The sequence below is a fragment of the Pinus tabuliformis genome, chromosome J (assembly GCF_031772625.1).
Source record: "Pinus tabuliformis cultivar Carrire ecotype Pingquan chromosome J, CPIR1, whole genome shotgun sequence".
NCBI classification, from domain to species: Eukaryota; Viridiplantae; Streptophyta; class Pinopsida; order Pinales; family Pinaceae; genus Pinus; species Pinus tabuliformis.
This window is the reverse complement of record NC_142295.1, coordinates 1,542,094,228-1,542,117,956: the sequence shown is the minus strand read 5'-3', so window position 1 is coordinate 1,542,117,956 and position 23,729 is coordinate 1,542,094,228. Positions and strand designations below refer to the sequence as shown.

The following is a 23,729-nucleotide window of genomic DNA, read 5'->3' as shown; positions in this document are numbered from 1 at the left end:
ATACCTGTTCGGCTTCTTGCTTTCACGGAAAGTCCCCCTTAGTGCAATGTGCCTCTCAGCATCTTCGAGAGTCGCCCTAAGCCATGAGGGTCTCCATTTGGAGGAGGAAGGCTCATGAGGGAGTGTATCAATAGGATCCATAGGTTCATCAACATCAGGCATCGTTTCGTTCTCTTTTTCACCCCGATTTCTTATGTCAGCTTCTTTGTCCTTGCTTGGGATAAGAAGGTTGTTGATCTTGCTGAGGGCTATATCTTCGTCGAAGGTGACATCATGACTTATCTCAACTTCCCTTTGACCAACCATATAAATTCTATAACCCTTAGAATTTTTTCCTTGATCAAATCTTCTTTTAGTATTCAATAGTTTAGCAGAGAGAGATAGTACAATTTACAAACTCTGATAATTTATGACAGCAACAAAAGAGCCCTAACCAGAAAAGTCAACGTTGGTCAACAAGGAAGATTTGACCCTCAAAGATTTGGTCAACTCTAGTCAACTTTGGCCTCCAAACAACAAGATGAAACAACCCTCAAAATAGTCAAATTCAGCGTAGTCAAAGTCTGGTCAAACAATCAACCTACGGTCAGCCCTAACCACAGTGAACGCCAGTCAAACAGTCAATGGATTGCCTCAATTTTTGTGCCCAGAAATGTGGCCTACCCAATTAGAGATAACCCTTACAAAAACACAGTCAAATAGGTCAACATAGCCCAAAACAACCTTCTAGAAATTCGGTCAAACTTGGTCAACGCTGAAATCGAGAATGTCCTTCCTTTCTTTCCACGTGTGGAGAGAGAAGCTGCCCATAAATCCGTACGCAATCAGATGAGGAGAGAGAGAGATGTGTGAAGATGAGTGTGTCCAAATTGGGATGAAGCATCATGTATTTATAGGTTAACATTGAGGATGAATAGATGTGACTGTTGGGCTTCTTACCCTACATGATTTTGTTGGCCAACCGTGACAATTTGTTCATAATCAAAATAAATTCATAACTTCATTTATACATGTCAGAATCGGATGATCTTTAGATCAATCTTACACCTCTTAGAGTGAGGAATCCAAGAAAAATATTAGCTATCATAAATAAGATGACCCATGTGGATTTTGGCCATATCAGCTGTCATATATAGGAATAGACTTAGAATTAAAACCACACATAGTCTTATATGGCTTAGTGATGTTTGTTTGTAATTGATGCACAACCTTCAATGGCATGATATTAGCAGAAGCATCTGAATCAAGCATGCAATTGTAAAGGATGAGGTTATTAATCACTCGGGACAATAAGAAGGGCTCATGAACTCCATTTTTCTTGTCAAAGCACATATTTTGCAGAATAACAAGAGGATCATTGGGCTCATCTTCAAAACCAAAAGCCTTCCTTATTTGCTTCTCTTGGGGAGGAAGCTTTGCCATCTCTATTAGGGGACTTGCACATTTACCTTGGCCAAAACATTACTCATGTCAATGTCCAATGCAATGTTATTACTTTTGCATTTAGGCTTAGGTCTACTTTGAGCTTGCACTTGGGGATTGTCCTTCCATTGAAATGGATTCCCATAACTAGAGCTTGCTTGGGCTTCGTCATTATTCCTTCTAGAATATTGAAGGCCCTTAAATCTTCCATAATTTTCAACAACTAGCACAAGCTCAACTTGATTACTATTATTATCATTTTGGATTTGGCTAGGCTCTAGGTGGAAGTAGCTATACCCAAGCAAGATATTGAAAGGAGCACATTCATTCACTATATTCAAGTGCTCAGGTTTTCCTCCTCCTCCCTGATTGTAAGGACTATCTTCTTGCGAGTGGGGCTCCTTAGAAAGTTGGCACCAAGGTGACTCTCCTTGTCCAACCCAATTGGTTGGGGCAAGGGTGTTGGAGACACTTTTTTGATGTTGATTTTTCAAGTGCAATAGATACAAGTACAAAATATTGAAATACTGATAATTACTTCTAATGATGTAGATTTTCTTTCAACAATTCCAATTTACCATCAAGTAATTACACTTAAGAAATTTAACCATAAAAGCAAAAGGACAATAGAGATCACAATGCACAAAGAGAACAAAAGATTTACCTTGGGAAAACCTACTTGGGGGAAAAACCCAACTACCTTTTGCTTAGAGAAATTCTTCAATTCAACTAGAGATACATCTAATGTTGCTAGTCAACTATGTCAACAAGTTAATGGTTAAACCTGGTCAAACAGTTCTCTAGTTAATTCAAGTCAAGTCAAACTTTTGCCCTTCAAACTTCGACCCTTTCAGATCTGCCTAGAATTTTTGTCTTGCCCAAGATTTGTTGCCCAAAAACTGCTCAGAATTTCAGCCTGCCTAGAAACTGCCCATAATTTCAGCCCTATCCAAAAATTGCTACCAAGAAAATCACGCATGCTAGGGCAAGAGAGAGAAATAGATGTTAGAGATGAACCCCTCCTTTGGTGTCCTTCTTCTCCTTCTCTTGGATGCCCATAAACAGTCTTTCTTGTGTGAAATTGAATGGTGCCTTTGTGGAGGAGGTCAAATGCCTCTATATAATGCTTTGTCTTTGTGAATGGGCGTGTCTCTTCAATTGAGCCGACTTGACTCGAGGGAGGGCCGACTTGACTAGTTTGGAGCCAAAAATTCAAAAGTCAAATTTCCAAATTTTCTCTTTTAATTCCGACATGAAGAACATGTCTTACATTTACATTATACATTACAAGGGCTAAAATTTAAATTATGAAGACATTGATTCTTAGGAGGAAAGTTAGGCCTAGATTCCCTCTCCCTTTTTGTCATAGACATTTTGTTCATCAGTGTTTTGACCGTGATTAATTTCGTTTGTGAACTTATCAAATTTTTGAGCAAAGGATTACATAACTAGGTCAACCTGAGAGCTAGGTTTCGTCTTACTCAATCTTGACTGTAGGATAATTGAATAGATCAATTCTTGCAGTATTCAAATTTTGCTAAATTTCAATAGCAATCTCCTTGGCCTCTGCCAAGTTATTGGGGTTCTTCCCCATAAGAGCATAGGTCAAATGTCCATGGAGAAATCTAATGTATCTATCAAGAATGACATCGTTAAAGTGTTTAAATCTATCATGGATCTCTTTAAGGAGGTTATCAAATCTTTGAGTGAATTCCTTCACAATTTCCTCTTCAGTCTTGGTAGCTACAAGGAATCTCTTAAGGAGGAGATGTTGAAGCCCACCTCTTCTTGAATGCATCATGAGAGATGTCCCAATTGGGAATGCTTCCCTGTGGTAAGCTAAGATACCAATCTCTAGCATTTCCATCAAATGAGAGGGAAAACAACATCATGACAACGTCTTCTTGCATTATAAGCCTAACACTTATTGCCCAATAGAAATAATGTATATGTTTTTCCAATAGTGATTGCATCAATGCCATTGAATCTAGGTGTCCACTCATGATACTTATCAAGTAAAGGATGAGGAGCACCAAGGTGGCCATGGCCACTAAAATCCAAAGGCGTGAAGGCAACAATAATCTAAGGTCTATCCATTGTTAGGGTACGGGTAGTATTATCAACAAAGAGTTGTCTAACCAATAGATTATACGGATTAATGGGAGAAGTAGAAGCCTCAATAGTCTTCTTGGTATTTTTTCTCTTTCTTGGAGTCATGGTCTTGTTGGAACTTCGAAGAACTACAAGGGGATTGGGTATAGTTTGATTGTGGGGTTGCTAAAAGAGGATCTATCTTGTCATTTGATATATTCTCTTTAAAGGGATGAAGCTAAATCTTCAGATTACAAGGAGGTTGACTTAATTGCTCCTCTGCAACGATGCCAAATATGTTGCCTCAAAATCTAGCAGGTCTTATGGAGGGGTACTCTAGAAGGCAAGCACTAGACTAAAGTGACAACAATGAGGTGTGGCCCAATTTCACCACAACCACTACCCCCTGTTGTTTATGGACATGGGAGGCTTTCTGATAGATAGGTCACCTATGAGAGACATTTTAGGCTAAGAGGTTTAAGGTGACACACTAGGCTTCTAAAGGATGGCACTACTTACGTACAAGGATCAACCAATGAGAATAGGGCAATTTGCATCCCTTAGAGAGGCCTAATTATGGCACACTAGCTAGACCTAGGGCTTGAGTGATACCATGAAAAATGAATATCCTAAGGTTAAGTTGCCAAGGAAAAGGTTTCTAGCAAATGAATATTAGCAAGCCAATGTCATATGAAACTTCAAAATGTCGTCAAGTTGAAGCTTAGCTAACCTAGGGTTTCTCCTAGGGAAAATTAGCTAGGGCAAGAGAAATTAAGTTCCAAAATGGAGAGATTGGCCACCAAGGAGGTTGATTTTGAGGCAACCAAGTATGCCCCTAATGTTGAATCCTTCCACCACCCAAAATTCCTGTCCTAGGTGTTGATTTTTCAGGTGCAATAGATACAAGCACTAATTTTTGAAACTGATAATTACTTCTAATGATGTAGATACTATCTTTAGCACTTCTTGTTGATCATTAATCAATTATATTTCATAAATTCGACCATAAAAAGACAGTAGGATAGTGGAGAACACAATGAAACAATGATGCACAAGACAACACAAATTTTACCCCTAGGAAAACTCACCTGGGGGAAAACCCAACAACCTTTTCCTTAGAGAAATTATTTGATTCAACAAGAGATACAATTTGATCCTTATAGTCAAAATAAAGTCAAACTAACCAATAGCAAAACCTAGGTGTGAAACTGCTTACGGATATCCTTAGTCAATTGTGGTCAATCTGCCCAAGACTTCGTCCTTCTACCCAAAGGTTCAGTTGCCTAGAATTTTGGCCTTTTGCCCAGGGATAGGTCTGCCTAGAATTTTGGCCTTCTACCTAGAGATATGCTTGCCTAGAAATTTGGTCTCCTCTCTAGAGATAGGTCTGTTAGAAAATCAGAAAGGCACAAAGATTTTCTTATCTTGATAATTACTTGTGATTTCATTTCAATCTTATTAACTTCTTTTATGTCTTCTTTTGTGTTTTTATCATTAAGCAATTATCAAAACATAAAGGCATGAAGATCAAAACAAGAAGGAGACAAGATGTAGGCTCTCAGCCATGGCAACATCCCTCTTCTAGGGGAAAACCCAAAAAGTCTCTTCTCTTCCTTTAGAACCAAATCAAATGAGACAACCAAGACCCTTCGACAAAGACCTCCTCCAACCACCATGTCAACCTCCCAAGAAAGCAGTTCTGCACCTTCGGTCTATTACCTCAGTTCTGCATCTTCGGCCTGTTCTGCACCTTTGGCATGTTACCTCAGTTTTGTACCTTCACCTTTTTCTACACGTTTGGTTCAGTTCTATACCTTTGACTTGTTTTGCACCTTCGACCTGTTTTGCACCTTCGGCCTGTTTTGCACCCTCGCTAGAAGCTTCAGATGTGATGATGTTAATTTTAGGTAACAATGGTATGTTCTCTGCTTAAGAAGCAATTTACTTCAATTTCTTTATTAGCCCAATATCAATACCCAGTTTAACAATCACATCAGCGTGATAGTAAAATGCAGATAGAACATAAACATAGACAGTAGAAGACAAGCCAAGACAAGAGGCCATAAGATGTGGCACCAACCAGGGACAAACCCCAATGTGGGGAAACCCTTGATCAATTCTTCTTATATTCTTCAATAGTTCAGCAGAGAGAGATAGTACAAAATACAAATATGATAATTTATGACAACAGCAGAAAAGCCCTAACCAGAAAAGTCAACATTGGTCAAACGGGGTAGAATCCTTCCTTTAAACAGCTCGGTCAAACCCAATCAACTTCGGCCTCCGACAGCAAGCCCAAACAACCCAAAACAGTCCGAAAAGTCCAGTCAAAAGTTGGTCAACAAAAGTCAAACTACAGCCAGCCTTAGGGCAGTCAACACTAATCAAATGAGAGGTCAAATCACTTCAATTTCAGTGCCTAGATCTGCAGCCTGCCAAGGAGAAGTTCCTCACCCAAATGCGCAGTCAAGAGGAGGTCAACGCAGCCCAAGAAACAAAGTCTGCAATTCGGTCAAACTGGTCAACACAATCAACTAGTCAAACAGAGCCTCCTTCCTTCGCATCTGTGAGAGACAACTGCCAGATTTGCATACCCAATCAAGTGAGGAGAGAGAGATGTGAGGAGATGAGATGATGATGAAATGAATTGAGGTCTCCTCCTTTTATATGCAATGTTGAGGATGCGCTGGGGGTTTGAATGCATGTTTTGCTTGCTGGCCGACCTTGACAATTTGTCCATAATATAAATAAATTCATATCTTCATTTTTACATGTTGGAATCGGATGATCTTTAGATCAATCCTACACCTCTCAGAGAGAGGAATCTAAGAAAAATATCAGCTGTCATAGATAAGATGACCCATGTGGAGTTTGGCCCTAGTTGCCAATTTTAACACTCCCTCTCAACTAAGGAGAACTCCATCTGCTAATCCATCTGTCAGTTGGTGCTATCTGCCATCAATGCACTGCTCCGCACTGCTTTGCTCTGCTGAACTATGAAGAATAAGAAGTGATCGAGAATGCATCATACCATTCTCTACTGACTTGAAGTCAGTCCTAGATAAAAGAGAGTGTCTCATGCCACTCTTACTGACCCGAAGTCAGTTCCAATCAAAAGAGAGTGTGTCATACCAGTCTTACTGACCCGAAGTCAGTGCCAATTAAAAGAGAGTGCGTCATACCACTCTTATTGACCCGAAGTCAGTTCTAGTTGATCCCAGATCAATATCGGTCATCCTAGCATAGGGAGTATAGTAGTACACGATGCATCCATCAGTAGTACTATGGTCCCTATCCTCATTTCCCTACTCATTGGCCAGATGAGAGGTACTTCCCATGAGTCCTAGACTGCATGGGTAGGATGTCTCAGCGGGAGAAGGATGAACCACTCATCCTGTCTATATGTCGCCACGGGGTATCACAGGGGAAGGTTGAACCACTCACCCTGTACACAACGAACCACTAGGGGAAGGCTGTTAAAATTGGCAACTAGGGCCAAACTCCATGTGGGTCTTCTTATTTATGGCAGCTGATATTTTCTTGGATTCCTCTCATCGAGAGGTGTAGGATTGACCTAAAGATCATCCGATTCCGACATGTATTCATGGAGATATGAATTTATTTGTGTTATGGGACAATTTGTCAAGGCCGACCAACAACCAAATTGCCCCCACTTGTCCTCAACATTTTAGTATAAATAGAGGTGGCTTCCTAGTCATTTGTACACTCATCTCTTGTGATTCTCTCCACTTGTCTTTGGGTTTTGGTGGGAGGAGAGATCTAAAGAGAATACGCTGCCCTAGAGGAGATGCCCTAGATCTTAACGTTGTCATGAAGAGAGATCCCTCAACACAGTGATGTAAGAAGACCTTAATATCGTCATGATGGAGGTTTCCACAACGCAACTAAGAGAAGCCTAAACGCTGGTCTAGAAGAGACCTATTCGCTGTTCTAGAAAGGCTCCCATACGCAGTCCTAAAAGGAGAATCTATCCTTACCCTAGCCGCAGCAAGGAAGTGTCTTAGCCACAGAATTCTGGCCACTTTCCTGGCCCTAAACACAATCTTCTTTCCATAATCTTTGAGGAGACTAGGCCGCAGTTTAAGAAGGGTTTTTATGTGCCCTAACTGCTGTTAGTTCAAGCCCTAACCGCAGTCATAGTGTTGGCTCTCATACGCTGTTCAAAGGGTCCTCAATCCGCTGTCCTAAGGAGAGGTCTACACGCTGTTCAAAAGAGACCTAGTCACAGTTTTGTGTGTGCCCTAGTCTCAGTCCAGATGCACCCTAAATGCTGGCCTTATTCCGCAACAAAAGGACTCTATGCTGCCCTAGACACAGTCATCAAAGGTGTTACAATCCACAATCAATGAGGGTTCTATGCAGCAAGTTATACACAACCACGGAGAGCCCTAAATACCCTAGACACAGTTGAAGGGAGGAACATCTAGACACATTCTAGTCACAGTAAAAGAGGATTGTATATGCAAAAAAAAGGCACTCACACACAACTATCTAAGGGAGTCTCTATACGTTACAAAGGAAGCCTAGGCACAACATAAAGGAGACATATATTAGCGTAAAGAAGCAGCATGGAAATCCCTATAACAACATGTTAAATACTGCAGTTCGAAGGCATGGATGAGGTACGTTTGGGAGCAACAGTCTTTAGATTAGAAGACAGAGGGCTAAGCTGCTATTTAGGATCTTATTTGGGTCCGATGAAGGAGTCTACTGCTACAGCTAGCTGCTTTGCTAGGCTGCAAGCCATAGTAAGCAACTAAGGCTGCTCCAAGGTAGTATTACAGTTTGCTTTGAGTTCGGATGGCAACATGGATTAGGAGAGACTCTCCTAGGTGGACTGAAGCGCTTGAAGGGCTTAGTTATCTAACAAATATGCAGCATGATGCAGCTTGGTGATGGAATCACCTTGGAGAATCAGTTGAAGCAGTGTGCCTTCACGTGAGTTCAGATCTGCTACCTCGTGTGTCATCTTCTTAGAGAAGATCTTTGCTCTTAATTTGACATTCAAAATGTTGACTTTTGATGTATATGAACTATCTCTCCCTCTGCTGAACTATTGAATAATATAAGAAGAATTGATCAAGGGTTTCCCACATTGGGGTTTGTCCCTGGCTGGCGCCACATCTTGTGTCCTCTTGTCTTGGCTTGTTTTTTGCGATTTATGTTTATTTTCTATCTGCATTTTACTATCATGCTAAATGTGATTGCTAATTTGGAATTGACATTGAACTAATATGGAAAATTGAAGTAAATTTGCTCTAAGAATAGAACATACCTAAAATTAACAAAGGCTGAACCACTCACCCTATGGTTGCTCGTCGCTCTAAGAAGTACACTAAGCCCCTCGGAGCTACCAGAGCTCAATGTCCATATCATACAGGAGACTCATAAGACAGTCTCTCTACGACTCCTAGTCGTTCTCGAAAGGCCAAGAATTTGACCTTTCCCAGGGGCTTTGTCAGAATGTCAACGACCTGCTCATCAGTCCCAATGTGATGGAGCCTTATTGCTCCTCGCTATACCATATCTCGGATAAAGTGGTACCTGATATCTATATGCTTGGAGCAATCATGACATACGAGATTCTTTGATAATCGGATCCCACCTTGGTTGTCGCAGAGGATCGCGGTGGTATCCAGCACATGTCCAAACAACTCACTGGAGAGCTTCCTCAACCATACAACTTCACAGGAGGCCATACTAGCAGCAATGTATTCGGCCTCAGCAGTGCTCAAGGCAATCGAATTTTGCTTCCGCTCATCCAAGATATCGAAGCAGAACCCAAAGAGAAACAACACCCAGAAGTGCTCTTGCGATCCACCACACTGCCAGCCCAATCAGCGTCAAAATAACCATGCAGCGTCACATCTCCGACAGTGTATCTTAGTCCATGAGTGATTGTGCCCCGAAGATATCGCAGAAGATTCTTGGCACTAATCCAATGTATATGATGAGGCTTAACTATATTTCCTCAACGTATTAACTACAAAACATATGTCCGGATGGGAGTTCACCAAGAACATCAGTGCTCCTATGAGTTGACGATACCCAAAAACATTTCCCAATTCAGGTCTGGCAACATTACCACATAACTTCTTGAAGTTAAGTTCCATCGGGTAGTTACAGGCTTGCAGTCACAATCCCAAATCTTTCCAATATCTTCACAACATATTTTCCTTGAGATAGGAAAATTTCTCCTGGCTTTTGTTAGACCTCCAACCCTAGGAAGTAGTGCATCAGTCCTAGGTCCATCTCAAATTCAGAAGCCAACTCCCTCTTACATTTGTGAATGAGAGGCTCTGCACCTGTCAGAAAGAGGTCGTCCACATAAAGTACCAGTATGAGAGGTTTATCATCTTCAACATTAAAGTAAAGGTTCGGATCAGCTTCACTTCTAGTGAATCTCAGCTTCATCAAATAGCTATTAGTCCTCTCATACCAAGCTCGAGGTGTTTGCTTCAAGCCATAGAGAGCTTTCTTCAACCTGCATATGTGAGATTCCTGGTCATGAACCTCAAACCCCTCGGGTTGTTCCACATAGACTTCCTCTTTGATCAAACCATGTAAGAAAGTGGTCTTGACATCCATCCGATGTAGGTTCCATCCTTGCCAGGCAGCAAGGGCTATGATCAAGCGGATGGTGGTGTATTGGGCAACAGGTGCAAATATCTCATCGTAATTTGCACCTTCCTTTTGAGAGAAGCCTCGAGCAACAAAGCGAGCCTTGAACTTTTCTGCACTTCTATCAGCTCCATGCTTGATTTTGTAGAGCCACTTAGAGGTGATAACCGATTTGTCCTAGGGTCTAGGGACCACATCCCAGAGTCCAGACATCATTCTTCATAATAGATTCGTATTCTTCATTCATAGCATCTTTCCTTACTTGTTTCTTTGCGTCTTCTTCAAATGATGAAGGCTCATTTTAAATGATAGTGCTCATGACGATCAAGTATCCTTGATACCTGTTCGGCTTCTTTGCTCTCACGAAAAGTCCCCCTTGGTGTAATATGTCTCTCAGCATCTTTGAGAGTCTCCCTAAGCGACGAGGGTCTCCTCTTGGAAGAGGAGGGCTCTTAGGGAGGAGGATCAATAGGATCCATAGGTTCATCAACATTAGGCATTGTTTCGTCCTCTTTTGCACCTTGTTTTCCAGTGTCAGCGTCTTTGTCCTTCCTTGGAATAGGAAGGTTGTTGATCTTGCTGAGGGCCATATCTTCGTCAAAGGTGACATCATGACTTATCTCAACTTCCCTTTGACCAACCACATAAATTCTATAGCCCTTAAAATTTTCGCTATAGCCCACAAAGATTTCTTTCTTCCCCGATGCACCCAATTTGCTTCTTTTCTCTTTCGGCACATGAAAATATACGAGACTTCCAAAAATTCTAAAATGAGAGACATCGGGTTTCTTACCAATGAACATTTATTCGGGAGTCTTGGAGTCCAATGATTGATGAGAGCATCCGTTTTGAATATACACGACGGTATTGCAGCTTCAGCCCATAGGAACTTCGAAAGCCCTTGATCATGAAGCATGGCATGAACAACTTCTACAATGGTACGATTCTTCCTTTCAACCACACCATTTTGCTAAGGAGTGTATGGTGTTGTAGTCTCCCTCTTAATGCCAGCTTTTCTGCAATAATCATGGAATTCATTTGATTCGTACTCAGTCCCATTATCTGTCCTCAATATCTTGATTCTCTTCTCGGATTGGTTTTCGATCATGGCTTTGAAGTGACGGAACCAGGTGAACACTTTATCCTTCTTTTTCAAGAAGTAGATCCAGGTCTTGTGAGAATAGTCATCTGTAAAGGTGAGATAATATAAGTATCCTCCCAAAGAGTTTACGGGCATCATACCAGATATGTCGGAGTGGATCAACTGCAATATATCTGTGGTCTTGCTATTACTTGAGGGGAATGGTCCCCTTGTAAGTTTTCCTTTGGCACATCTTGGTCATACACCTTCATGCTCTACTTCGAACTCGGGCATACCTGTTACCATCTATCTCACATTGGGAAGAACCTTTTAATGAAGATGGGAAAACCTCCAGTGCCATAGTTCAGATTGTAGAGATGTGTTGCAAGACATGGCTCCCAATGGACTTCCTCCAACTTGATACAAAGTGTCAACCCTGAACCCAAGAGTAAAAGCATCTTTAAAATTCCTTTTCCAAACACGTACCTTTCCAACGATGAATGCCACCTTATATCCTTTGTCTTCCATTGCCGAGATGGACACCAGGTTCTTCTGAAGATCAGGTACATATAGAACTTCTTGTAAATGAATCGTGTTACCTTGGTTCAATTGAAGGGTAACATTCCCTACTCCCTTCACGGGATAGGTGGCATCGTCTCCAAGGATAATCTCCAAGTTTGTCTCCTCTATCAAATTAGAGAGAGCTTCCTTGTATCCGATGAAGTGCCTTGAGGCACCACTATCAATTAGCCAATTCCCCAAAGAGTCTGGAGGAGAGGTAGTGGAGAGAGCCGATATAACATAGCATTCCTTTTGCTTATTGTTAAGAACATTTGATTCTTCATACCCGGAGTTCCTTGCTTTCTTGGTGGGTTGTCCATTTCCATGATGTCCTGCATTCCTTTTTCCTTTGCCATTGAACCTGCCATTCCTTTGATTGTTGTTGTTGAAGTTGGCCCTGGAATGATTGTGATCATTATCATGTGATGTGTCCCTTCTATTTGGACACTCCTTTGCATAGTGGCCAAACTTATCGCAAACAAAGCACCTGCCCTTTCTTCCACCCTTAGGTCCATGCTTTCCATTAAAATGACCTTTAGACCATGCATTATTTCTCCTTTTGGCATGAGCGGAGAAAGCAGTGGGGTTGCTTCTATTAGAAGGCATTTCTTGCTCCACTATTCTTGTTTCTTCTTGAATGCATCTCGACATCAATTCTTCAAACCCTGGAATTCGATCATTATTGAGAATAGTGGTTCTAAATATATACAACTCGGCTGGGAGTCCTCCAAGGGTAGTGATAGTAAGTTCTCTGTCAGGAATGACCTTTCCAATCGAAAGAAGATCATTCTTGATCTCAGTGATCCTTAAGAAGTAGGATTGAATATCTTCGTCTTTGCCCTTCTTAATACTTATTTTTGAGAAATAAAATTTGATTTGCATCACTAACCTTGAACATGTTGACTAACCTATCGTAGATCTTCTTGGAGGTGTTCAAATCGGAGATGTAGGCCACCAGACGTTTGTCAATGGAATCTCTGATAATCTTCTTCGCTTTGACTTCAGCCTTATTGTACATGGACTTCGCAGTAGCCGGTGCATTTGAAGAAGGCTCAAGGATTTCACCCTTCACATAATCCAACACTTCTTGTTCTTCCAAGGTCAAATCAAGAGACATCTTCCATCCATGATAGTCAGACTTTTCACGGAGCTTGTCTTTAGCCAGGAAGTGGGATGAGGAACCCATTGAGCCTTTTGTCCTTGTCCAACTGTCTTTGGTGATTGCTCTTTCACTCTTGCTTGGGCTTTGTTTTCACCTCAGCTCTGATACCATGTTAATTTAGGTAACAATGGTATGTCTATGTTCTATGCTTAAGAGTAATTTACTTCAATTTCTTTATTAGACCAATATCAATATCCAGTTGAGCAATCACATTAGCATGATAGTAAAATGCCGATAGAACATAAACATAAGCAGTATAAGACAAGCCAAGACAAGAGGACACAAGATGTGGCACCAGCTTGGGACAAACCCCAATTTGGGGAAACCCTTGATCAATTCTTCTTGTATTCTTCAGTAGTTCAGCAAAGAGAGAGATCGTACAAATTACAAATTTGATAATTTATGACAGTAGCAAAAAATCCCTAACTAAAAAAGTCAACGCTGGTCAAACGGGGCAGAATCCTTCCTTTAAATAGCTTGGTCAAACCTAGTTAACTTTGGCCTCCAACAACAAGCCCAAACAACCCAAAACAGTTTGAAAAAGTCCAGTCAAATGCTGGTCAACGAAAGTCAAATTGCAGCCAACCCTAGGGCAGTCAACGCTGGTCAAATGAGAGGTCAAATCACCTCGATTTCAGTGCCGAGATTTGTGGCCTGCCAAGGAGAAGTTCATCACCCAAATCCGCAGTCAAGGGAAGGTCAATGTTGGTTAACGCAACCCAAGAAATAGCCTCTGCAATTCCGTCAAACTGGTCAATGCAATCAAAAGTCAAACAGATCCTCCTTCCTTCACACATGTGAGAGACCATTGCTAGATTTGCGTACCCAATCAAGTGAGGAGAGAGAGATGTGAGGAGATGAGATGATGATGAAATGACTTGAGGTCTCGTCGTTTTATATGCAACATTGAGGATGAGCTGGGGGTTTGAATGCCTATTTTGCTTGCTGGCCGACCTTGACAATTTGTCCATAATATAAATAAATTCATATCTTCATTTTTACATGTTGGAATCGGATGATCTTTAGATCAATCCTACACCTCTCGGAGAGAGGAATCCAAGAAAAATATCAGTTGTCATAAATAAGATGACCCATGTGGAGTTTGGCCCTAGTTGCCAATTTTAACAGATGATTGAATTTGTCTTGGTTGAATACTCAAATAGGTCGAATGCATTGCTTATAAATAATCTTTTTGTGTGGTTGAATTCCCTTTATGAGGCCGACTTGAATAAAGCGCAAGCTGACTTGGTGCAAGAGCCATAGTTGACCAAGTTACATAAAATAAATTTTCTTTCTTTGATGTAGTAAGCCCAAGAAGGGTCTAATACAAGATGACAAGGACAATGACTCATGGCACAAACCCTAGAAGCACTTAATGGGTGCTATGACCTAGAAACAAATAAATAAAACATGAAACCCATGCTTATAAATAATTATTCTTTGACCATAATTCTTCTTGTTCTTTTCTTTTGACAAATACATTATACAACAACTATGAAGACTGATACTAGTTACATTTTCAACACTCCCTCTTAACTAGGGAGGTATTCATAATTGTTCAATCGATACAAGGTTGACCTCAATTTGAAATGTTCCAAGAAGAGTACAACAACATACACAATGCTAGGGATACCAAAACTGCCAAGGTATCCTCCCAATAGGGACTAAGGTGTCATCAAGGCAACTTGCCACTATAGGTACCATCAGGCTACAACCCTAGTATCAATCCAACTGGATATAGATACCATCTAGGCCTCCATGCCAAGACACCAACCCTCACAGGGATCTAGGTATCATCAAGGTCAAACACTAAAACGAAGCTCCATAAGACCAAGATACCCTCCCACATCGGGATCTAGACATCATCAAGGCCAAACTATAACTGAGATCTCAACACCAACTAGGCCAAGATGTCCTCCCAAGTACCATCATACGGGCAACTTATGGTACTCATCTCTCCCTCTCAACCAAATCAGAGATATCCACCAATCCAAGCATGCTTCTAAAATATACAAACTTCTCAGGGAGAGATCAACACATCAACTACTTGTTCATCCATTCGAACATACTATAGCATCATGACCCCAATCACTTCCAATATATTGGTTCTTATTATCGATATGCTTGGATAATCTTTGGGGTACTCAAGCATTTTGATGCTGCTTAGTTTATCATAACAATGAATAAAATCACAATTGCAATTTTCACCATAAAATACTGCAGAAAATCAAACACTGGAAATTGAGAAATTCTAGCACACACATAAGAATTTTGACACAGTTATTTTTGGACAATTGTCCTTGGAAAAACCCAATGTGGGAAAATCGGTGTAGTAGATGAGGGTTTTATTATTATTCTTCAGCAACAATTCCGAGTACAATAATTTAGATGCTATACTGGCAATCTAATCTGAGGATAATACTGGCAAAATTATTGTGAGAATTTTCTCTCACTCCATAACTAATTTTTGCCATTGAAATTGCCTCCCTAGCCACATGTTGAACCTTCTGTGCAGTGCTTGCACAAAATTTGGGGATTTCGGCCTTCCTCTCACTGCCTCTTCTCGGGATTGGAATATTTCCTCCTGGAATGTTGCTAACCTCCTCTACCACCTGTTGCTCACCTTCTGGCTCTATCTTCTTTGTTGAATCTTTGGCACTGAGAAAATCGAATTGCCTGAGCAACTGAGTATCTGCATTGGTGTGTTGTCCATCACCACATCAATCCCTTCTTATATCTTCATGTGGAGCCTCCAACGACCAAGATTAAATCTTAATCGATGGCTTAGATAATTTCGGGATCGATCCATGTGAGTTTCTAGATGATTTTCACCTTATCTCAATTAATATTGATTAATTAACCATATTCCCTAAGTTTAGACTTAGGAAATATTTAAAAAATGGCTAATTATCTAATTGAGACACTTTTAGGTGGAATTTCCAGAAACAATTTCTGGGTTTTGGAGATCTCATGTATTCTAGCCTCTCTACCAAATTTCGTTGCTAGAACACATTCGATGCTACAAAAACTAACAAGACCATTCTCATATGGGCCTTAAATCAATTGCCATCCATCAATTGGTGCTAAGGCTGGCCTGGGAAAATGTTGGGTCCAAGTGTGTCCTCTTGAAGAATCATCAAATTTGGTGCAAACTGGCACAACGTCTTGGGTGTAGGGGGTGCCCTGGTACATGTGTGATATGTTGTTGCTGCTAAGAGGCCGAAGAGTCTCAATGCTCACTTGATAGTGCTAGTATACTTCTCTACTGGCCTGGGTACCGTGGAAAGGTGCCCAGGACTTGGTCTACTAAACCACCTAATAATTGCAACACAAATTCTAGTGAAAGCAACTAGTCATTAGGGACCAAAATCATTATTGCGTCTAAGTGAACCAAGCTTGAGTGTCATGGGCTATTTAATACTTCAAATAAGGATCCCCTTCCAAAATCACAGCCTTGAACCCACAATGGTGTTTTAGCTAAAGGACAATCCTATTAGGTGTTTCAAGCCCTTAAGGGGAAGTAACATTTCATCAGTTCACCCTTCAATTGATAGGTGTTAGTGAATAATAATGATGGTACAGAGAGGATAAGGTTTCATGGCCAAGTGCCATTGTCAAAGGGACCAGCTAATAGGGGTATCCACACACTGAGTGTATAGATGTCAGGAGAGAGCAATCGTGGGTGTATGAGTTACCAACTCAATCTTAGTTTCTCCATCCCCCGTGTGTGCCTTTTACTTTTTCTTGATTTTTCTTTGTATAACTGCTCATAGCTCAAGGGTTAGAGCTTGCTTTGAATGATGTGGCAATTGTGTTACCCCTTAATGATGAGTCAGTTTTGTTGAGAAATCTAGGGGCAGCTAGATTAGGTGATTTCTCTTACTTTGATAACTGCTTGTGATGTATTTTTACTTAACTTGATTAGCTTCATCTTGCACTTGATTATAATTAGTGTTCTTATCATCAAACAACTACCAAACAATAAAGAACAATGAGACAAGAGACACAAGATATAGGTTATCAGCCAGGGCCAAAACCTCTCCTCTTGAGAAGAAAACCCACCAGAATTCTTCTTTTCTTATAGAATGTTCAGATGACAAATTCCAAGACCTAAGACCCTTGTCAAAGACCCCTTCAAGACCAAGTCAAACTTCTTAATGAACTTTTGTTTCAGCTACTTTGACCTAACAGCTTCCAATAATTTCAGCAATTTGCAGCTACTTTAACCCAGCAACTTCGACCCCCAGCGATTTGCCAGCAACTTTCCAGCACTTTTGACTTTCCCAACAACTTGAGTCTTAGCTATCTGTGGATCATAATAGGGTTGTTGGCTAGCAAACTAAAACAATAAGAGAAAAATTTTCTCCTATGGGTTACCCACTTGAGTGGAGTAACATGCACCTCAACAATGATCAAATGGACTAAATCATGTCTAGAGTGCACCTTAATAAAAATGAACACAAGGCACTGATACAATTCTAATAATGGAGTCATTGATCTGAAGTCAACCATTGAAAGAAAACATTTAGTTAGGGACCAATAGTGATAATCCACTACCAAGTGCAAGAACTCCACCATTGAGGAAAATGGAACGCAAGGGACCAACTTCCAAGCCTCTAGATCAAACTCTTAAAGGAAATGTGTCAAAGTCAATAGATCCATTGGAGGAAGGACAATGGTACATACCTTCAAACAATACAAGGAAAGAAGATAGTTGATGAATGATAGAGATTTAGACTCAAGAATGAGATATAGACTAACTCAAGAGAACTTGCCAAACATGGGGATTGTGATGCAAGAGATCCCTTGACATGAAGCAGATAGATAAAGACGACATGGGCAATATTCCACACCAAAGGAAATCACGGGGAAACATGACTCAACCAAGGGTTCAAATTGGGCATTGGGTATAGAAAGAGACTCAGTTTTGACAGGGGAATTGGTCTTTGACAAAAGTCAATGACAATGATAACTAGGTGAAAGGACACAAGTAAGTGACTCCATGCAGATGTTTTGGTCAGGGGTGAGAAGAATGTTTTACCAAGTATGACTCACTGAGACTTGACAAACTGGAGAAAGCCATGACTTATATATAATAGTTCCAATCTTTCCCTCCATTTTTTGTATTTTTTCTGATTAATTTTTGGATTTTTCATTGTTCAAAGACTGCAACAATCAAGAGAAAATGGAGGTGCTGACTTTGCAACTAAATTATGCATTCTATCCAATGTCGATGGTTTGTGTGTAGTTAATGCAACAAGGACAAAAATTATATAGTGATCCGTTTTGGATCATTTGTACTCATTTCTTAGCTGTGGATGCAGCTCTTTTCCTGCTTTTGATAAAGTAGCAATAGGAATTGCTTTCACACTCCCATGATGTACTGATCCTAGATGAACTTTTTAGTCCCAGTGGCCTACTTATATTGGCCTTTTGTTGAACTAATAATATTAATATCTAGCAGCCTCCAACAAAATCACAGGGCATCCGCTGCAATTGATGAGCAAGAGGATAGCCTTACCAAATAGATTGCTGTATAAGAATAGGATCGGAGAGTACAGCACTCATGCTAACCCTCCACTCATCAAGAGAGCCAAATCCAAACCAACATGAAGTCCTGCTCAATCCCTCCCAGGTGGTTATAAGAATCCCTTATATTTGTTTGTCAGCATATATAAAAATCTTGTTTGTGACACGACAATGAGTTTTTCGTGTAACAAACCGGGCACTGCATTTGTTAAATTATGGTATGTTCTATGCTTAAGAGCAATTTGCTTCAAATCTTCCTATTAGCCCAATATCAATTTCCAGTATGCAGTCACATCAACATGATAGTAAAATGCAGATAGAACATAAATGTAAACAACAGAAGACAAGCCAAGACAAGAGACACAAGATGTGGCACCAGCCAGGGACAAACCCCAATGCGGGGAAACCCTTTGATCAATTCAGCAGAGTGAGAGAGAGTACAATATCACAAATCTGTGATTTTACAACAGCTGTAATAAAACCCTACCCAGCAATGACAAGGCTGGTCAAACAGCTCCCAAATGTCCTCAAGTCAACCTAGGAGAACTCAGTCTCCAACAGTAAGGATTGGCAGCCCAAAACAGTCCACAAAATATGGTCAAACAGCAGTCAACTCAACTGCAGCTCTATGGTCAGCCCTAACCAATCAACGCTGGTCAAATCCGTGGTCAAACAGAGGTCAACGTTGGCTGTTCTGAACTGCGGCTTGCATGGAAGAGGCTCCCCACACTAATCCGCAGTCAAAGCCTCACGCTGGTCAATGCTGCTGAAATAGTCCTCCTGCACCTCGGTCAACCCAAGTCAACGCTGTCAAAACAGAACTGCATCCTCCTCCTTCCCATGTGAGAGAGAGCTGCTCCTCCTACGCATACCCAAACAAGCTAGGAGAGAGAAGAGATGAGAAGATGAGATGAGTGTCATAATGCCTCAAGGTCTCCTCTTCTTATATGCCACATTGAGGATAAGCTGGGGGTGTAGAACACTATTTTGCTTGCTGGCCGACCTTGACAAATTGTCAAGAAATACAAATAAATTCATATCTCCATGAATACATGGCGGAATCGGATGATCGTTACATCAAACCTACACTTCTTGATGAGAGGAATCCAAGAAAAATATCAGCTGCCGTAAATGAGGTGACCCACATGGAGTTTGGCTCTAGTTGCCAATTTTAACAGCATTACAATTTACGGCTAAATGGATTGATATCAAAATTCAGTCAATGATCTGTCCTTTCTTATAGATATCAAGAAAATGATAAACTTTAAGATATGTTGGAAAACAAAATTGGAAAGTCATAAATTCAAGAATGATCAAACATTTACAGACTAATGTTTTTGCTTACAAATAGATGTTTGTAGGGTGTTTTGGAACTTTTGGCTAGTGTTAGTGTGAATCAATAACTGAAATACTGGAATAGCTTATGGCGTACCCAATGTTACTTGGGAGCGGGAGCGAAAGCGGGGAGCGGAAGCGACATTTTCAGAAGCTCTCGGTTTGGGACCGAATCCCGGAGCGTTTTTTATACAATATATATATATATATATTTTTATATTTTTATATTTTGATACCTATATGTCAACAAAAACATGTAGAATAATGAATTAGATATAAAAACATAAAAAAAACATAGAATGAACCATACAACAACAATCATCTAGAAGTTATAATCTTCATCAACCATGTCCACAAGTTAGTAACATAGTAACATACAACATATTGAGTCTCATGATTCATCAATCTTAAAGTTTCAAGCTTTCAAAATTCAATATATAATATTTATCATCATTGATCACCAAAGTTGTACTTGTAATCTAAGTGTAACCATTACAACAAATAATATCTAACATAAAATGAAATGTTATAAAATAAAATGAAATGAAATGAAACAACTTTCAACTTTCGTGAAGCATCATATTCATAATTCATTACTAATGAGTTATAATTGCCAACTTCAAACTTAAATTGTCATATATTGTTTTAAAAAATATCATAATAAATATGAAAGAGTCAATAGTTATAAAAGCTACTAGAAACTAGAAAAGAGAAGTAAATCTATTATCTATTTCTTATGCTTGGGCCTCTTGCCACCATGAGAAATGTCTAATTTTTTAGTCTTGTTGGAAAATCAGGATCTTTGTCATTAATATCACCCTGTAAGCATTAATATCCAGAGGTATCTTTGTCATTACCTCTGTATCTGTAGGGATCTTTGTCATTAATATCACCCTCTAAGCATTAACATAAGATAAAACAAGCATAGCATGTCAAGTCAAGATTTTGTTTAAGTGATGCGTACATTTTTAGGAGAGTCATGATAGAGGAGTTCGACAAACAATGTCACTAACATCAAGGTACATAGAGGGATTGGTGTTCTTGATTAAATACGAGTTTCATACCCTAATACATGACAAAAGTCAATGGAAACATTGCAATCCCCCAATCCTGAAAAACTGATAAGTTTGCTGGATTTTGAATGAAATCTAAAATTCTACTTTCTCCATATGAAATCCAATGAGGCCGAAACCACTCTCAAACATCCTGAGTCATTTCATGGTAATGTTAAAAATTTAAGTAAAAGTGACATTGTCACTTTTACTTTAAGAATTTAACATTACCATGAATAACATATCAATACTAGGGCCTAGACTTGATCATTAAGCTGCCCCACTCAAAAATTATTTGTTTCTTTCAAAAAAAATTGCATTTCAAACATTACTACAAAAAAAAAATTGCAAAAAAGGCAAAACGCTTCCGAAATCGCTCCCAAAAAGGCAGGGAGTGAAATTTTTTTAGGGAGTGCGCTCCCGACCCGCTCCCGAGTCGCTCCCACCCGAAGCGTGGATTGGGAGCAGGATCGGGGGGGGGGGGAGGGGGGGTGTGCTCCCCCGCAACATAGGGCGTACCACATGCAAGAGTTCTATATTTTTATACATTAATCTTTGCACCAAGTACAAGGGCAACATAGCACCTTCATCGGTATTATATTTTCTGTTAGCTTTTATGCTTAGCATTTATTAATCTAAAAATTAGAGTCATCTCATGCTTTCTACCTGTGTCATTTATGAATGCAGAGCTTATTCTTTTCATTTTCATTTATCTGATATTAAGAAGTCTATTTGGCTTTTCAAAGTTTCTAAGATCAAGGTATTTCAGAAACTGTTGTATTGAAAAACATCAAATGAATGTTCAGAAGTTACGCTGCATACAGCCAATGCTATTGCAACTTTCTGGCTAAAAGTTCTCATGTTTCTATACTTCTCTATATTTGGAATCTACTTTGTCATTCGGAAAGTCAAAGTTGATGTGAAAGTATACAGTTATGTTCTGATGCTTGTAAAGCAGGTATACCGTAGGTTCACACGACTGTAAATGTATCTTAGTATAACTTTTAGACTGCCAATCATTTCACAAAGTATGAACATTGAATAGTTGTCTCTCGGAAGTTTTAGATGAGACTCAAAATTACTAAAAAGTTGAACAGGTTACTGTATTAGGCTGTAAATTAGATGAATGGTTGCCCTTGTTTTTTGCGATGGTATTAAGAACTATATGATATGCTCAAAATTATCCATTTTGAAGTTTCAGATTTCTGCAATTCACGCAGCTTGATAATCTTTGTTAAATGCAGGCCGAATGCTGGTTCAGATGTAAACAGTTTCAGTTTTCTTCAGAAGAGAACCAGCGTTACAATCCCATGGTTGTGATCAGAGAACGGTTGAGGACTCTCCAAGAAACAGCGTCCTTGATGGCAAGAGGCTGTACAAAGGAAGGCACTTTTGGCAAACATAAAGATTATGAGTTTTTCCTTAAATCAGAAAAAATAGATGTCAGTACGTTCTAGTTTACGTTCTTTCCTCAAATTAGGTTTCTACTACCTTGCTTATTGCTGCTTGTTTTGAAGGAATTAGTGTACAAGTCCAAAATCTTAAGCATTTTTCTCTGGCAGAGTTATTGCGGGAAGTTGTAACATAGTGGAGCCCTTTATGACTTGTTGGAAGTGTAGAATGATGCCACTGATAATCCAGGAACCAATTTTTCTCTTTTCTGGATCTCAGGAAAAATTGCAAAAACAAATACATGTAATATTTGTACATTTTACTATATTGCAGAACATTAATATTCACGAGCTGGTCTTGTGTCACACAAAGTTTTCTTTCAGTATGTTTTATTTCAATGTCTACTTTTGGTTACCTATTGTAATTGGAATATATGGCTGGGATTTATTTCATTTGAAAGCACGTTTCGATTGGAAATGAGGACAGTAAAAGATAAACTAGAATCAGACAAATTGATCAATCAAAACCACTCAAAGAGAACTGGTGATTAATAACAATTTTACCCTTTATTCTAATGCTCCCAGTGTTGTTGTCTACTTAATCTGATGGACCACAATAGCAGCTCTTCAACATGCATTTTTGGACTACATTTCCTTTTTGAAGAGTAACTGCATGTAGTTTCCTGTCATCCACACAAAATGAGGATTGGAGAAGCTTCTACTTTCTAACCCTTTTCTCACTTCTGAAGGAATATGAATTTGCATTTAAAACTTGTACTTTATTGCAGAATTGTTCATTTCTGAAATTTCAGCTTTCAAATTATTTCTACTCGCATTCGTTGTATACCAAAGAGCTGCAACGGTCAAAAGAAGGATGCTTTTCTGAGAGGTATGTGAATAGAGTTTCTTTCAAATCTCAATTTTCCTTTGATTCATAATAATTCAAACCATCATTTTTCATTAGGTTGATGATTTCTAATCATCTGTGTTTGAGCTTTTTCATTCTGGCACGGGGAAGCTTGGCATCTTGATCTGTGAAATGTATCAGTCTGTTCACGTCAACTACCAATTATCGGATTGACATATCTACGAGTAATGATACCATATCAGGGATTAAATGTGTTGATTTTGGTCCAATTTTTATTTTGATTGATTGCAGTAACTGCTCTTTTCATATTGTCCACATTGTCAGTTTGGCTGTAGAATGAACTTTATGTACAAGATTGTTATCTGACCTCTTTATTTTAAATTCTTTGAAATTACATCTGAAGGGGTTCTCCTGACTTTTCTGATCGAGGGAATTAGTTGGACCAGCCTGCATGACAAGTGTGAGAGAAGTCTGAGTTGTCTTACTAGAGCCTTCAGATGGGTATGTGCTTAGATAACAATTTCAGCCAGTAGCTGGGATACTCACTTCAGATGGGTATGTGCTTAGATAACAATTTCAGCCAGTAGCTGGGATA

General features: G+C 39.7%; 1 protein-coding gene across 2 annotated transcripts in view; it reads left to right on the top strand.

The window, feature by feature from the left end:
* Positions 1-22,638, top strand: part of LOC149233382 (uncharacterized) — a 166,936-nt gene extending 144,298 nt beyond the window's left edge. For both annotated transcript variants that reach the window (XM_089379741.1, XM_089379742.1), the window contains one exon: positions 22,120-22,638. In XM_089379741.1, the coding sequence (XP_089235867.1) occupies positions 22,120-22,332 (213 nt within the window). In that variant the 3' untranslated portion in view covers positions 22,333-22,638. The remainder of the gene's footprint in view (positions 1-22,119) is intronic.
* The last annotated feature ends 1,091 nt before the right edge of the window (positions 22,639-23,729 follow it).